At 39.2% G+C, this 17,671-nt stretch overlaps 1 protein-coding gene across 1 annotated transcript in view; it reads right to left on the bottom strand.

The window, feature by feature from the left end:
• LOC104462736 (integrin alpha-8) overlaps positions 1-17,671 on the bottom strand; it is a gene marked incomplete at its 3' end in the record, with an annotated part of 59,282 nt that overhangs the window by 9,804 nt on the left and 31,807 nt on the right. Inside the window, exons 12-14 of the mRNA XM_010074805.1 lie at positions 16,509-16,700; positions 3,310-3,355; positions 1,122-1,229 (exon numbers count right to left, since the gene is read on the bottom strand). Coding sequence (XP_010073107.1) covers positions 1,122-1,229; positions 3,310-3,355; positions 16,509-16,700 — 346 coding nt within the window. The remainder of the gene's footprint in view (positions 1-1,121; positions 1,230-3,309; positions 3,356-16,508; positions 16,701-17,671) is intronic.

Raw genomic sequence — 17,671 nt, 5'->3', positions numbered from 1 at the left:
TGAGGAGTCCCTCTGACCACCTCTAGTTTAAAAGTGCAAATTTTCTGCAGTCACCTTATCTTCTGGAGTCTTCCTCTACACATTGATATTCTTTTCATCCAGCCCACATCCTGGCAATATTTCTGCCACTAATATGTTTAAATAAGATTATATTACTAGGTTTTATGTCTTAGAAATCTGTTCCTCACAGTCTCTCTGGCAGGATTTACTGGTATTTTATATTCAACTTGCACGTGTTTAGGCTCTGTTTTGTTTTTAGTTTCCTCATTTGTTATGATTTCCATTTTTAAACAGTATCTTATGTATTTGTAATAGCCTCTTTTATCAACTGTTCCTGGGGTCCTTTCTAAGTAACTTTTTCCCTATGCAGTAAATGCGCCTTTATGTGGTATTATGTGCTATTTGATAGTCTCCAACTGTCCTGCAAACATTTTATATTTGTAACTGGTCTTAAATTGCTTTAATTTGTTTCAAGTATTTGAATGTACTTTTTCTTTCCAAAGTTAAATGCTACTGTGGTGAAAGGTTTCTCTTTTAAAATATATACAACATTGTCCTGTATGACACACTAAAAAAAGCCTTCCTTTGACCAATGGCAGCCAGCAACTGTGAACTGCTCTCAGGGTGGCCAGCCAGATATCTTCTCTCTTCCACAAAGAGATCTCTCTTTCTCTAACAGAAAATGGTAGTGCCCAACAACTCTTTGCATCACTGTCACTGTTACATCTTCTCAGTAAAGATGTATGTTTTGACAGATCAATGTTTCTTCGTTTTGTCTCTTAGCTCTTTCACGTTGTACTCATATACTGCATATGAATTTGCAGCTTGATCCTAGGAGACACTGAGTATCCTCCTATGCAGAAGGAGACTCAGCATATCAAAGGACTCAGCTCTTAGCTACTTCTTTTGAGAACCTGTGAAGTACGGGAAGATATCAAAAAATAACTCTGTTCTATATAAGCTTTTTTTTGTTGTTGTTGCGCTCATAGCATCTTTGAACTTTTTTTTAAACTTTGAACATGTTCAACCAAAAGGTGCAAGAAAAGTTAGGATTAGGAAGTTATTTGAGAAAGAGGATGAGGAATTTTTTTTTTTTTTTTTTGGTCTAATCATGAACTTACCAGGCCACCAAAAGCTGAGAGTCAGGGAGCTGACAAGTTTTATTGTCTGGATTCACAATCATGGGGTTCAGAATGAGCTGAGCATTCACTGTCACAACAGGTCTGGCTCTGAAGGACAGAAATAGGGTTCACTGCATGCAGAAGCAGCACATAAGTATCTGAGTTGCAGCAGAGAAAACTCTTAACTGAGATAGCCACAAAGAAGCTGGAAATGTAGGGTTACTTGGGAGAAAAGGCTTTTATAATGCTGTTCCTATCCAAAAGAACTTGGGTTTTTTTGGTCAGAAACTGTGATACCTCCTACTATGACATTTTGGAAGTTCTTCACAAAAAAATCACAGGTTAACAGCATCACTGAAGCAGGATCCTATAGTTAACAATATGTGTGTCCTGGGACTGAGGCACGTCAGACACATTTCGTCACACTGGGTTTTCACAAAGGGACAGATTCTGCCTTTTGGGACTTACAGCAGTCCTTTGGCCATTATTTTATCCTGTTGGATTTGTTTTATACTGCCTTCACTTAACAGTGACACATTCAGACTTGCTATCTCTGTTTAATGTTCTTAAAAAAATGAATATGATTTGGTTCAAGTAGCAGTTGATCTAGAATATCTTGAGCCAATAATAAAGTAAACTCTGTCTGACATGTCTTGAGACAACTGACTTTGGAAACCAGGAATAATCATCACAAAATTCTGCTGAGTATGTAAATATATAGTCATGGTGATTTTCAGATCCCTCTGAAAAGCAACCTGTTATTAAGTAATGAGATAATCTATAAGTGAGAGCAATTTAGAAGACAAATGAAAACAAGAAAGGGTCTAAAATATTTTTTTTTAAGACAGCAGTACTGCTTTAGAGTAACTTACATCATTCTGGCCAAACTAGCTTATTACAAAATTACTTTCCTCACGTTTTTATCTACAGCTGAGCTTTTATGATTACTGCTTTAGATTACCTCAGCAAGACATTAAAATATAAAATTACTTTCTTCATTTTTTTTTTTGCAATGGGGAGAACCTTTGTTCTAGCATATTTCAGTTAATAAAATTCTGTTTCTACAATATGACAAGTTGCATATTCGATACACTCTGGCCAGGAAACGGAAAGCTGAGAGCCTCCTGCTATTCACTTTCTTAAATTAAATAGAACACATTTTTTATTGCTATCTAAAATACACACTGTATCTAGTTCCCCGATGTTTCACATCCTGTGCAGTCATTCATGATACTGCAAAGTGATGCATTGCAAAGTATTCGTATGATTCTTAACAGGGCAGTAGGAAAATCAGGTCTACTCAGTGCATCTACAGTTTTAGCTCAAATGAGCCAACATTCTTGCTTTATAATCTTACGCTTTGACAAACATTCAGTTGGGAAGCAGAACATGCCTTCTCTCAGTAGGTACTGTTAGGAATACAGACAACAAGAGGACAGACAGGAATCAAGAAATATGACCACATTGTTGCAGCAAAAGATGGTGAATATTTAAATGCAAAGAACTGTTGGCATGGCTGGACCAAGAGGGCAGCAGCAGATTTTTGTTCAGGTATTTGGTAGTTTTAATTTATACCTCTAATCAAACAGTGCATTTAGTGAAAATTCATAGTCAGCAACAACTTTGTGATTTGTAAAATGGAACCTCGTACTTTTTTTTTTAAACTGAAGCTAAAAGCAGCATTCTTCATTTTCAATAAACAGTTCATGTCTTGTACATGACTTCTGAATAATCATTTGTACATGACCTCTGAATAGTCACTTGAAAATTTCGTAAAAGTACCATTCCCCCAGGAATGATTTTCAATGTTATGCTTTTTAATTTTCTCTCTGAAGAGCCGTAGCAAGAGCTTTTTGACTGTATAGGGACAGTCACTGTTTAAAGCAATTGACATTGCTTTAAAGGCAGAAAAGATAGCATTTTCTCCTCTTGTCTTATTTAAAACTAACTGAGGAGTCAAACATTCCAGAAGTTTCTTGAGCTGAGACTAAAAACATGGAAATTTTCATTGAAAATGACAAGTTTTGATCATTGGAAAAAAGCATTTGTTTCTCACTAGATGCTTAATTTATCATCTGTAATGAGCATCTTTTACACATTGTGCCAGGGAAACACAAGAATGTGAAATTAGTTTATTTGCAGATCTCCCACCAAAGCTGTAAAATAAAAAACTGTATTTACTACGTACCTGTAAACAACTGCTTTTCCTGCTCCAAATGCACCTACAACTAAATCTGGAAAAACAAAACAGCTTCAGAAGAACTATATAGAACTGTCTCAGACTTTTTTCACAGTTTAACTTAGATTATTTATATTAAAAATGCAGTAACATAAAACAAAATGTGATAATTCCTTTCTAAGTAATTTTTTCAACAGTGTACCTGAAAGAAAACTTTTCACATTGACAGAGATGGGCCCATAAATGTCTTGGTTGTATCCAGTAAGTGCCAATCTATTTAACACAAGGTCACTCATGCCACAATCTCACTTCTCTCCAACTGGCATTAAAGGGGAAAAAGGATGCCACTAACACCTATACATTTTATTTCAAACCATTAAGTGCCCATTACACAAAGAGACACAAACCACTTTTTCATCCCTCTTATACAGGTCATGTCGAAAATTTGTAGTGTTCCTTCATGACAATCCTTCCCATCCTGCTTTGTGTTTTAAGTAATTTGTTCATCAACTTAAGCATTACATCTCTGTGTACAAAAATACAATGCACAGGTAACAGGATGGCCGATTTCATATTTTCTAATGTCTTCAGCATTGTAGCAGCATGTGCTTAGGCTTACAATAGTTATCCATCTAAAGCCACCTTTTTCCCCACCAGTCACCATTTGGAACAGATGGAATCAACAACACAAGCACTACACCAGACCTTGGGCATTACTTTGTTACTGGTCACCAGCCTGGGTTGGGAACCTACAGCCCCAAATATCTCCTCTTTTTGCCTGGAGTCCCCACACAGGGCTCTCTGGAAAGATCCAGACTAGCTTGCTCACCACGCAGGCCTGCTGGAGAAAAGCTAGAGCCAACCAGTGAGGAGAAAGGATCAACTTTCCTGCTGCCTCTAGCTGGAGCACAGTTCAGGAAAAGGAAAGAGCTTTGTTTCATTTTCAAAACCCACAGTGTCCATCTGAGCACCCCTTTCACTCCACTGTTGTTACCATACAATTTGATTTACACATGTCCAATTCAGTAGACCTAGTCTTACAACAGACCTTGGAAGTGGTACAGACTGGCAACCCAAATTGATCTAAATGAGTTAATTAAACCAGTAATCAGGGTTGTAAACAAACCCTTACTTGCTGCTTCCATAGTTTGAGCACTGGTTTGCTTAAGAAGCCCTGAAGTCATTGAGCATGATGCAAATACAATGCTTTGATGCTAATTAGGTGGGTGGGTTTGGGCCAGGTCTGGCAGAGTGTTTTCCAGTGCTCTGTCTGCCTTTCAGATGGTCAGTCAAGTCTTGCAATGAATTCCACTGAATAATGTCCTAATAGGATCAGGCATGGAGAGTTTATAGGTCTGATCCTCTTTTTGTACAACATTTACATTTTTCTGCTCCCATTGGCCTTATAGAAATATGCTTCAGGGTCAGGAGCACTTTAAATAGCAGAAGAAAACGAGTGTTGTTTCCATCTCCTTTTTGGGACATTTACAAGTCCTTTTCATTACCAGCTTTTATAGACAATCTGGACACAGTACCAGAACCTAAATAATCTCTTAAATAAACAACTTATTGAGACACAGCCATCACCATAAAAGCTACACTACACACATGGCAGAACTTTCTGTGGCAGCTCCCTGATGGCAGCACCTATGGTAACCCCAAAAGATTTAATATTCTGTTGTTTTTTTTGGTTTTTGTGTTTAGGGTTTTTTGTGCTGTTGTTTGTTGGGGGTTTTTTTAAAGGAAAAAGAAACATTATGTTATGAACAGAAAGTGAAGGACAAGAAAGAAGGGGTTTCCCTTCTGTCATTCCCAGCTGGACACTCTTTATGAATTCTGCAACAGACTTAGGATACGTACTGTTTCATACTAGACTTGACAACTCAAAAGGTTTCAGTTTAGGGCTATGTTATGGTAGAGACAAAACAGGTAGATATCCAAGACTTATCCAGATCTTGGTCTTGTGATGATTTAACATGTTGATCTTTCATTAAAAAATAAAGCACCCCAACCCTTCATGGACGCAAGGGAAAGCTTGAACATATAACTTGAGTAAGCTTAAGAAAATGTAGCCTCTTTGAATCTGAAGGTAAAAAAATGAGTGTCAGATACAGTTAGCCTCACCAGTACTGGTAAACTCATTCTCTACAGCTGTGTGGACTTAGGTCCCCACTATATTGGCATCCTCCCTTTGATACTAAAGGAGATTTAATACATGTGCTTAATAGCTAAATCGTGGTTTCCTTGAGGCAGAGCCCAGCTTATCTGAAGACAGAGGTTAATGGGTCTAGAGGAGCAATGGTAGGCCCCAGCCACCAAAAGACTGGTTTTCCACGAGCAGTCTTTCTGCATTGCCCCCTCAGCCATGTTTGGAGGCACAGCAAAAAAAGATGAGGACATTCAATCATGACACAGTCACAAACACCCTATTTGAGCATACTCCAAGGGCAGCCAGAATTGTGCTCATCCTACTCTCGTCTGGAAGCTCTTAATTATTCCCTGACACATCCTTTCTTCTCTGGTCTAAGTCATGCTTATTCTTGACCCAAAGAGCTTGAATGAGTGAAATTATTCATTAGGAAAAGTGGACTTAAGAACAAATCTGCAAACAATAAAACATACTTAGACACAGTAGTGACATCTGTGATCCAATATAAGGATGAAGTCATTATATATTCAAGCAGAGTATTCACCTCAAGATCTGTTAGGGATTTTGCTTTGCTACTACTTGTTCTGTTACAGAGAAGTAGTTTTATTCCTCTTCCTTTCATTTCCCCGTGGGGTGCAATTCCTATACCCATCATTGGAAAAAAACATTCTTGACATTGATACAAATCCATGAGATCTGAATACACATCAAATCAGAGCACTTTCATAAGCAGAAGTTTTGAATTTGCTGTGTGTTCTGCAGAAGAAGAGTTATTACTCATTTCTATGAAAAAAATGCATGAGATGTCTAATTTATCTGAAGTTTGGCAACTTTCCCCTCCTAAAAATAGAGAGAAGTTGTCTTTATTCATTGCTTGTTAATGTTGCGCACGCAATGTCACAGACGCAAAGGTCATTAGCTGAAAAAGAAGGGTTTAACATGCAATTTGGAATTACATAGCAAAAAAAAGCCAGCTTAACTACTTACAACCCTTCCAAAAAGAACTTGAAGGAAAAGGGCATGAAACTTTTGCTCCTTTGCATTTGTGAGGGGTTTTTTTCAAGCCCAGATTAAAATGTGCATAAGTAGAGAAAGAAAGAGAGAGAAGTACCAGAATCACAAAATCTCCTTCACTCCCTCCTTTCTCATATTTCATATTTTCAGGAGGATGAGGGACCTCATAGATTTAGGTAAATGACCACTTTGCCTATGTCATCTCATTAAGAAGATCGTTTATCAGCTGCTGCCCTTCAGAGAAGCAGAGATCTGTAACAAGGGTCTGGTGGCAGCAGCCATCCATTTCTGCATCACTGCTGTTGTGGAATAAATGAGCTGCGGGGTCACAACCACACTGCAAAAAATAAGAAAACAAGTATGGAGTGACTCTGAAGGAATTTTCAACTTGTATTTCAACACAGCTTGAGGGCTGTATGCACTAAAATCCCAACTGGCGGAGTTTGCAGGGCTTAATCCTGAAACAAGTGTCTTTGGCATGTACTTAACTGAAGTCAAGGGGCACTCTGCAAAGTTAAACAATCCTAATACTTATTTCAAATTTTACTTTGATCTGAAGGGAAGGCTTGTAAGATGTTTTCTGGTGAAGAAAATCCATTTTCTGAGATAAAATTATCAGAAAATGTCAAGGATCTGTATTCACAGATGGCACTGAAAGGAACATTGGATTTTGTAAACTGGTCTGTTTACCTGCATCTTCTGCCACATGGCTGTGCCAAACCTGAAACACCATGTGATAAAGGGCAGAAACTTGCCATGATGCTGACTAAGCCTTCAACCAACTGGAAGAAGTAGGAAGATCAACAAAGTCCTACCTCCAGTCTCAACAAGATATATTCATTTATTAACTTGAGCAAATTCTTTGATACCCTGGTGTTTTTAAATGACATTTCCATTCCCCATGAGAGAATCAGCCCCAGGGAGTCCGAGCGGGGAGAAACATGCAGTGTGCTCAGCAGCCCACGCTTGGTTGGAGTCTGTCCAGCAATCCCAAGAGAAATTGCCAAGGCATGGTATGTCATCTCGCTTCCTGGGGGACAGTGGCCAAGAACAACAGCCGATGAAGGACTACATAACTGGAATACACTTCACTTGTGAGAAACCACAAAATTAAGTGATAGCTGAGTCACCTCCCCACCGCAACTCTACCAGGATACAGGCAGGCAAGTGTTGACTTTATGGACTCAGAATGAATTGCTGACAGCTTTAAACATCACTCTGTATAGTCTGTCAGTTTAATTGCATAGTATAAATGGGAACTGGAAAACAATTAGAATCCTATCTGAGTACAGGTGTTAATGGAAATTTCAAAAAACAGGGTGAGGAAATTGTGTAACTGGAAACTGCTAAAAAATCTTTATAAGCCTTTTTGGTTTGTATTTCCCTCAGCAGACCAGGTGCCAAAAAGGCCCATGATCAGGTTTCTGTTTGCTTTCTAGAATTTCAGAGCACACTACACTACCCAAATCTCAGTAAAAAAGGTCCAGAATATAATTTCCTTTAAATGGCCATTACTTCTGTCTTGACTGCAACGAAAGATACAGGATTGTCCAGTTCTGCAAACTTTACTCAACAAAGAAATTCTTTACTGTGAGGATGGTGAGGCACTGGAACAGGCTGCCCAGAGAAGCTGTGGATGACCCATCCCTGGAGGTGTTCAAGGCCAGGCTGGATGAGGCTTTGAGCAACCTGGTCTAGTGGGAGGTGTCCCTGCCCATGGCAGGGGGGTTGGAACTAGATGATCTTTAAGGTCCTTTCCAGCCCAAACCATTCTATGATTCTATGATTCTACGAATTTCAGTTAAATATCACAAACAACCACCAACCAAAACAGAGTCACTTTCTTCCAATCCTATAATTCTCAACTCCCTCGATCCTTCTCTGCTTTTCAGCCGTTGTGGTAGCAGGTCTGTTAAGGATAACACCTAGGGCTAATTCATTTTAGTGCTCCCCTTTTGTCTGAATGAGTCCCTTTCAAAATACAATGCTTTTATTCACTTCATTGTGAATAAACATTGTATAAACAAATCCAAAAGAGGGCAGTTAATGTTCTGTCACTTCAGTAAACCCATACTTACTGGGATTAATTGCTTTATTCCTATATTCCATTTGGCACAATATTGTTATTTCATTAAATATTTCAAAGAATTTTAGGAAAGCACACGTGTAAATTACACAGAAAATAATTTGCCATAAAATTAACATATTTGTAGGAGGAGATTCTTGTCTTGTCACTACATTTTTGATTGATTATTCATGTGAAAACACAATTAGCTGGTAGAAACACTTCAGCTTTTCTGCATTTGCTGGCAGAACCCACATCCTTGTACTGGCTCCCACGCTCAGCAGTCTTCTCTTACCAGAGCAGATGCAGCTTTTCATTCTTTTAATTTGTTTATCTTCCACAAATCTCCTGGACCAACTTCATAATTTAATCATCACTAGATTACTATTTGTCATATTGTTGGCACAAAGCCTATTGTTGTAAAAAAAAAAAAAATGCTGAAGAACCCTTGCCTCTCAGAAAGAAACTTAGGGGTTTTCTTCCTGCTGTTTGAGTTAATGTATTTAGCAGATGGAGCTGTTAAATACTCCTATTTTAATAAGATTAGACTGGATTACTGAAGTTCTGAGGAAATTCTGTCTGATTATCACACTTGTTTCCTTCTTAAAATGTTTCTAAAGTAATTAGTTTATATTAAGTACATGCTATTCTTAAGATAATAACTGAGTACAAAACAAGGCATGAAGATGTCTTTATGCATTTCCCTGAGCTGACAAATGCTTGACTAAAAAAACTAACCAAAAGAACAGGCCAATATCTGTGTTTGTGTAAAAGCAGGATACCTTGAAGACAAAACTTCGGTGGCACTGACTCCAGGGTGGCTCTTTAAGTTAATAAGGAAGACTTGCATAAGTGTCTAAACAGCCAAGGAGCAGAAACAATAGTGTATAATTCATTTGACCAATTAACTAATTAAATAATCAGCAGTCTTTGAACAGTGAATTCATCTAGAGCACTGCTCTGAATCCACCCACACTGTTAAAAGAATCTGGTTAAATCATCCTGGCTCACAACACATTTGAAGCAACCACAGTCTGCTGGAGGATATGCCACAAGAAGAAAGCAAGCTTAATGAGTTGAGTAAGTTATTCATTATAAACTATTTGCTCAGCTATAATCAGCCATCAAGTGACTGAACATATGCTGAAATGTGAGGGTGGAAACCTTACAGCCTACAAATGCCTGAGTTCTGCACAGATAGATGAACCAGCTGGAACTGCGGCACCATCACCTAGATAATCACAGACTCCAAGCACTCAGTGGGGACCAGCTTTGAATGGATGCCCAGAAGCCAAAAGAAACAAATTTCTTTCCCATTAAACAGATTTATGGATTTCTTTTGTTTGTAATTGAACTATGCTAATAGAAAAAGACAAATAAAACTATAAATAAAATAAACTACACTTCAAAATACATGCCTAAGCTGAGACTTCATTCCCTGCTCCAGGCCTTGATGACACAAGTAAAGCTCAGGATGGAGCAAAGGGGCCCTAAAAGCCTCAGATTTACTGGGGAATGGCGTAGAAGCTGTGTTGAAAGTTATCATCACATTGCTCAGATGTTCCAGTGTTGAAGACAGCCAGGAAGGTTCTGCTGAGGCAGGGGGTTCAGAATATCTTAGGCAAACCTGGAAGAGCTACTATTACAGAGAATCCCCTGGCAATATAAACTGCTTTATGGGCCTCGCCAGTACGGCCTAAGGTACAGCACGATGCTGCTTTGCCATGTCCTAACCTCGGCACTGAAAAGTGCAGCACAGAATCTTGCACACAATTCCTTCCAACTGCCACTGTATTTGCAATTAAACTGATGAAAAAAGCCCATCTTTTACACTTTTTCACTCCATTCATTGCTCCCCTCTTTTAATTTTTTAATTCCCTTTTTTTTTTACATGACTGTCAATCCAGAGTAATGGCGTTAAGTCAGTATTTACTACAGCAGTGTAAGTGAAATTGGAACCTCTCCTTTGAATATGACCTTAGCACGAGTTGTCAGAAAACTGAAATGGATCGTCTGCTGAAAGATGTTACAATTATATCAGTGTTAGTAAAACAGTGCCAGAGAATGTGCCTGTGTGCCATATCTGCACTGTGTGCAGTGGTGTCATTAGAATGGCCCTAAAGCAGTTGGCTTGTGCCAATTATTAGTCTCCAAAAGAGAGCATGCAGCAACTCTGTTTTGGCAAGAAAATTAGTTTGATGGTATGGACAAGGACTGTTCAGTGACAGTTCAGAACCAGAGAACAGCATATTTAATTTACTAGTGTAGATGTAGCTTAAGAGGTCTTTTCCTTCAAGTCCTGGGTACATATTGTATACTGGAGAGATACTGAGTATTTCAGGTCACTATGGTACAAAGCTTGTCATGCTTGGAAGACTGGGAAAGCTGCACGTTGTTTGTTCCCCTGAATAGTTACGTCAAAAAGCACAGAGATGGCTTGGTACATTCAATATATCTGACTGACATGCTTAATATGCCTTTCTCTTACTGCTTCCCTCTCACTACACTTGTATGAGTATAAAGTTTGGTCAGGTTCTGCCTAACTCCTACATGCCCACAGAGAAAGGAGCATCCATCCATTTATAATGACCATCACCACTGTTTGGCATTGCAATTCTTCTGCTAGGTGAGGAACAGTGCTCTGTTTGGGGCCGGAGGTGATAAACACCACCACAGAGAGAGCAGCTGCATGCCTTCAGAGTGACACAGCTATTTGGATGTCCATCAGTTTTCTGCCTCTGCAGCTTCCCAAGTTTGAAAATTTCCCCCTACCTCCAAGTCTACAAAGCAGAAAATACCATATTATCACCCTTGTCTGTGTTGATAAAGGAATAATTCTGGGTTCATAACATCTGGAGTGTCTGTGATTACAACACAATTTACAGAAGTCCTTCCCTGTAAAGCTGTGGAGATGTAAACCAAGGGTTTTGCTTAATAACAAAAACTAAATCTTCCCTGCTGAAAGGCTACAAAAATGTCTGTATTTTCATAATACTGACAGTAGAGATCTGTTACTGTTACAGTGATAATATCTATGCCAGGGCAGCAATAGATGGTCATTACACTGACAGAACAGCTAATGAGAAGGAAAAGCAGCCCTGTCTGTATGTTAACCCTACCAGAGAAAGTTTCATTTTTAGGTACGAAGTTGATTAGGTGGCCATTCAGCTGTCTGTATCCTGTGCTTTTTGTAGTGAGTAGCTACACAAGTGAAATTAGTAAAGTCAGGGCATAAGCTTGAGCACTGTGTTGGTACTGTCCAGATTTTTATATCATTAGCACAGACTCTGGTCTGATTTCAGTGTGTGCAAGCTAGTACTCTCCTAGATAGTGGCCAGGAATGGTCTGGGGAATATCCTGGGCCAAGGAGCTTTCCCAGAAGGCAGTTTTGATACAGCCATTCTGTTTCAGTGGGCAGGAGAGTTTCATCTGCTGATGGTGAGCTGTGCTCTGCCATGTAGCCTCAAGGCCAGACCACAGTTCCTGTCTCACTTTTTTTCTTGCATGAACATAATCACTGATACCAATGAAAAAGATTTGGGATTATTGTTTTGTCAAGTACTAAATATTATTTCCTTCTCAGTAAGGAAGATACAACTTTTGGGGTTTTTTTTGCCCCCCCCCTTTTTTTTTTTTGACAGATAAGTGTGAAACCCAGGTCAATGGTAAAATCTTTATTAGAAGAAATGCTTTAGTCAGACATAAGTCACACTTTACACACTGCTCTTTGCATATAAATGTATGAAGAAGAGGCAACAGTGACAGCAAGACTGAACCATCATTTGGTACAGTAAGACTGATGTGCCATTTGCCTCTGCACAAGGAAAAATTAAGTAAATTAGGGTTCCTTCCACAGGATTCCTAAAACATAAGGCGGAGGGAGGGAATATGACAGAGGTCCATAAAATAAGAGTGGATTAAAGAAGAACTGTTTACTGTCTCTTCACTATAAGAGCTAGGCCACATCCAAAGAAACTGTCCAGTAGAACATTCAAGACTTGAATGGGATGCAGTGAAAAGAATTACTTCTTCTCTACTCTGCTCTTGTGAGACCCCATCTGGAGTACTGTGTGCAGGCCTGGGGCCCCCAGCACAGGAAGGATGTGGAGCTCTTGGAGCGGGTCCAGAGGAGGGCCACTAAGATGATCAGAGGGCTGGAGCACCTCTCCTATGAAGAAAGCTTGATGGAACTGAGCTTGTTTAGCTTGGAGAAGAGAAGGCTCCAGGGAGACCTCATTGCGGCCTTCCAGTACTTGAAGGGAGCCTATAAACAGGAGGGGGAGCGACTATGTACAGGGGTTGATAGTGACAGGATGAGGGGGAATGGTTTTAAACTAAGAGAGGGGAGATTTAGGTTGGATATTAGACAGAAATATTTCATGCAGAGGGTGGTGAGGCACTGGAACAGGTTGCCCAGAGAAGCTGTGGATGCCCCATCCCTGGAGGCATTCAAGGCCAGGCTGGATGGGGCCCTGGGCAGGCTGTGGTTGGCAGCCCTGCCCACAGCAGGGAGGTTGAAACTAGATCTTTAAGGTCCTTTTCAACCCAGGCCATTCTATGATTCTATGATTCATAAAACATGCAGTTAGGCTGTGGGGCTCCTTGCCACTGGTTGCTGTGGGTGCCAAAAGTTCACCTGAGTTCTGCAATTGGTTGATCAAAATCATGGAAGAAAAGTCTGTCAAGGGCTACTAAATTTGAAGATGCTGCCTCTGGCTCAGGGGCACCTTGCTCCTTCAGTTGGTTAGAGCTGGGTGAATAGTCTGGGAAATATCAAAACATCAGAACAATTTCCTGAGTATCTGTTGTTGGCCACTGCTGGAGACAAGCTACCATGCTAGACAGAGCTTTCATCTGCAGCAGTATGGCTGCATTATGTTCTTCCCTACCTGCTCTGCTATTCCATCTGTCCGTGATCAGTTTTCACTTTTATTTATTATGCAACTGGGGTTCTGGGGGACAAGAAGGTCTTTCTCTGCCTTTCCTAGATAAGACCAGGAAGCAGGAGGTGGTCTGTCTCCCTTTGCTAACCAGGAGTTGCGGGAAGAGGAAGAAGGAGAAACCACGCCTCCATCCATAGGAAAGCTAGGGGATTTGAACAGCACTATTAGGCAGCCTTTGTCTGCTCTGTATTTCCTTCTCTGTTCCAGAGCTTATACTGGCATTTGGATGAAGAGAGAACGATATCACTTCCTGTACCAAATGGCTGCTCTTCTTCAGGAGGCTAATAGGTAGATCTCAGAATAAATCGAACTCTCAGCGAAGAGAGGATTTAACCTTTGTCCAATATAAGAAAAATCTGACTGTGTGACTCTCATTTCCTAGCAGGGATATGCCTGCCTCATGAACAGTGTTAGGCACAAGGGCTTGAGTAAACTGTATGCACGCAGCCATATATGAGTTCTCACAAACTGGTGTCAATCCTGAACTTCTTGCAAGCGTGACCCCTCTGTCAGCTCATTTGTCTTCAAACAACACTTGAACTCTAGACATGGAAAAGCTAATTGTTTGGAGAATCTCATCTTAGACTGTGGTAATACATGTCTATACCAGCAGCCTGACATTACAGCTGGCTCTCATTTCCCAGTCGATGGGAACTGAACTTCTGAGAGTGATGAGTCAGCATAATTTGGTTCTATTATTTTTTTCTTTTTATAAATTGGTTGATTTTATAATACACACATTAAAAAGCTTAAATGAAAAATTTGGAGTTTTTTTTCTGATCTTTCACAATCCTCTCTGAACCATAGTGTCAATCAGTGGTTTGGGAAGTACTAAATTAAAGGATAGTTCCCTAGACCTTCTATACTCTTCCTCTCAGCTGACATCTAAAATAAAACTTCCTTCCTATTCCTTCCACATTCAGTCCCTCGTTTCCTCCTTGTACAAGGGCTGTCCTTCAGCATTTCCGTCAGGAGGTGAAGAAGAAAAGATCTTTGACACAAGAAGGATTACTTACTTCATTGCCAAATGTGTTTGTTCTGGACTTGCATTTCCCCATATTATTCCTTTTTTTTTTTTCCTTTTTCCCATAGGAAGGCATTCTGGTTTTGTGCTAATACTGTGCCATGGTTGTGCTATTTTTACAGCTCTGTTTTGGTTCTTCAAGTCTTTGTGAATTAAGGAAGAGGTGGTTGACTGACAGTAAGGTTTTTTCCTTCTGTTGTTTTCTGACATATTCTCACCAGTACTCTGGACTGCTCATCCAGATTTTCAACTAAGGGGAGAGGGAAAAGCTACTTACAGTAAATGCAGGGGGTGTTTCTTGGTAAAATAAGTAATTAATGTAGTAAAACAAAACCATCTAACACATAGTGAGCTGATATCACAGTGCGAAATTCTGCAAGTAGGATGCATAGTGGAGCCTACAATGGCAAAAATAATAACTCCACGAAATCTCACAACAGAATTGACTATAACAGCTCTTCAGTACACACTTAGAAAGATCGAGACTCATCACCCAAACTTTTGTCAAATTAGCTTAAAAGATGCTCCACATAAAGTAACACTAATACACTAGTTAGACTTTCACTCTCCTTCTTCCCCATTTGACTCAAAGAAGACTGGAAAGCACCTCTCCCTTCCCTCTCTCTATCTTTTCAATCTTAGAAATTCCAGGAATGCAATATCCTGTTTTCTTTGGGTTTGCTGGGGGTCGTTGTGGGTGCTTTAGGAAATCATCAGTCATGGACAATGAAAGACTATTAATAGCAACATCAAAAATATGCAAACAAAAAGTCACAACAATATTTAAAAGCCTTCTCTTTTCTCAAATGCTAAAGATCCTCTCACTTCAGCCCTGTGGTAGCCTCACCTTATGACTCTGCAGTCAGCTTCTCTGTTTGCAAAACCGTAAATTCCATTGTAAACACCTCTTCCCAGGAACTCTCTTTTGCTTTTGAAAAAAGACATTTTTCAAAAGAATTTTCATTTTGAAAAAAAAGCCTCTTTCAAGGCTTTCACAATCCATCACAAAAAGGTAAAAGAGATCCCATTTTTGTCCCTGTGAAAATCACAATTTTCACTTTTGAAACAATACAACATTTAAGAACACTAGCCTTGAAATAACCCAGGCTAAAAAAAGTGATTTCATAGTAAGTTAGGGAAATAAAGACTATTACCATTTTACTGTGCATGAACCTTTCACAATAACAAAATATGATGTTTTACTGCAGACCCTTGCTAACTCTTCTGAATTGTGATGAAAAGAAACAGAACAGATTTGCTTTTAGAGAAGAAAGAGAGTAAATACAAGCACATGTAAAATAACTCCAACATTGAGATTACTTAGACGCTAGGAACATGCCTCTTAAGAAAAAAAAAACAAACCTCCCCAGTAAAACTCAACTAATGTTACAAACCTGATAAATTTGAATGCATGTCAGGTAAACTAACAAGGAAGAATCAAAGCTTGCCTAAAAAGGAAGAGTCCATATAGCAAAATGAAAATATAAAAGGGATGGAAAGGTCCAAATGAAATATCTGCCTTAAGCAGTTTAATGCATTCTCTCTGCTTTTTTTGTAAAGCAATCAAAGCCATTAAGAATCTATGTATAGCTCAGTCTCTTCGAACAGCAAAAAACAACTTAGAACACAACCAAGTCAATGCCTTCTTCTACAACACAACATGTTTTTAATTAAGAAAGAATGCCAGGATGAAGGAGACCTTACAAGTTCAATAAGCTGAGAGCATTCAGTTTTTGGAAGTGGGGGGAAAGGGTTAAGCTTTTTATTGTGAACTTCACATGTTTTATGTTAATGTAACTATTTAAGCTCTTTCTTGCCTTTCTGATCATGTCTTTTGACAGGAAAGGGAGTATTTGTTTTGTCTGATTTTAAGTCTCAGGAAAGCAAGCTAGAACTATCCAAAAATGTCTATTCTTTATTCTGACCTCTGCCTTCCAAAAGGAGCAGTTTAGTCATGATGCATTTTCCAAAGAATGGAAGTATGAAATTCCCTTTCTAATGGAAAAATCTTACCTGGGTAATCATTCTTGTCTACATCTGAGTCTCCTCTTAGAGTGAAGCCAAATCCCGAAGGCATGGACTGTGAGGCCCAGGCTCCACTGAGAACCTGGGAAGGTTTAGTATTTAACCCATTACTGTATCCATTGTAAATAAGCACTTTCCCTCTTCTGTCTTCTCCTGCAAATGGTGCACCAATAGCAATGTCTGCAGTGCAATAAAAGAATAAAAAGAATGGGCACAATTGAAATAAAGCAAAAGTCCCTGCAGGAAAACAGACATAAATGGCTTTGCCTACATACATGCAAGAACTTCAGCATTCTGTACTTCTGTATGGATTGTAGTTCTAAAGCAAATATACAAAAAAGTTTGTACTGTCTTTTCTGTGTCCACCTTTCCTGACAAAAGCTTATAATATCATCCCATGAAGGAGTTAATTTGTTATACTAAATACCCAGTCCACACTGAATTCCCCTATTATATTTCCAGGGCATTTAATAAACTTTAATAAACTAAGATCTAATGAATGCCTGCTTCTACTTCCATGTTTTTAAACAGACACAAATTTTCCTTGATCTCTTCTATCATCTAATTAACAAGGAACAGCTGTTAGATAAAATTAATTTTCTTTTTACAGATAAAATATTCAACATAGACAAAAAAAAACATCCCTCTCAAACATCCAGTGCTTTATTATGCAAAAGAGAATAAAGGAATGTAATGTTTTCATCTATACCAAACCAACATCTTACTGAGAAATGGGAATAGTACTGAATCAGGAATTTAACAGAAGGCCCTGGGCATTATGCAGTTAAGCACTGCAATCCTTAAAAAAAAATGAGGTACCATATCCAAGAATTGAAACTCCCAATGTTCTTCTTAGCTCCTATGCATAGGATGTGGAGAAAATCATGTGTGTAGATTGAGATTCAATGGTTGCACTAGCTGAGCCGGCCTATAGGAAACACTAGGGGAGGATATGTATCTACAGCTCTCACTTTTAGGTACTAATCTAGGAGCTGGTGCTGGACTCCTTTATTAAATTTGGCTTCAGCACCTGGAATTTGTACCTTCACTCTAAAGGCAGGAGTGCTCCAAAGCTCTATGACTGGAATCTTCAGCTACGAAGCAGAACACTTTGGCTCTAGATCCTTCTTAGCCTTCTCTATACAGTGAGA

Source organism: Pterocles gutturalis, unplaced genomic scaffold, assembly GCF_000699245.1.
Source record: "Pterocles gutturalis isolate BGI_N339 unplaced genomic scaffold, ASM69924v1 scaffold44307, whole genome shotgun sequence".
Classification (NCBI taxonomy): domain Eukaryota; kingdom Metazoa; phylum Chordata; class Aves; order Pterocliformes; family Pteroclidae; genus Pterocles; species Pterocles gutturalis.
The sequence above is the reverse complement of the archived record's forward strand: the minus strand, read 5'-3'. Positions and strand labels throughout refer to the sequence as shown.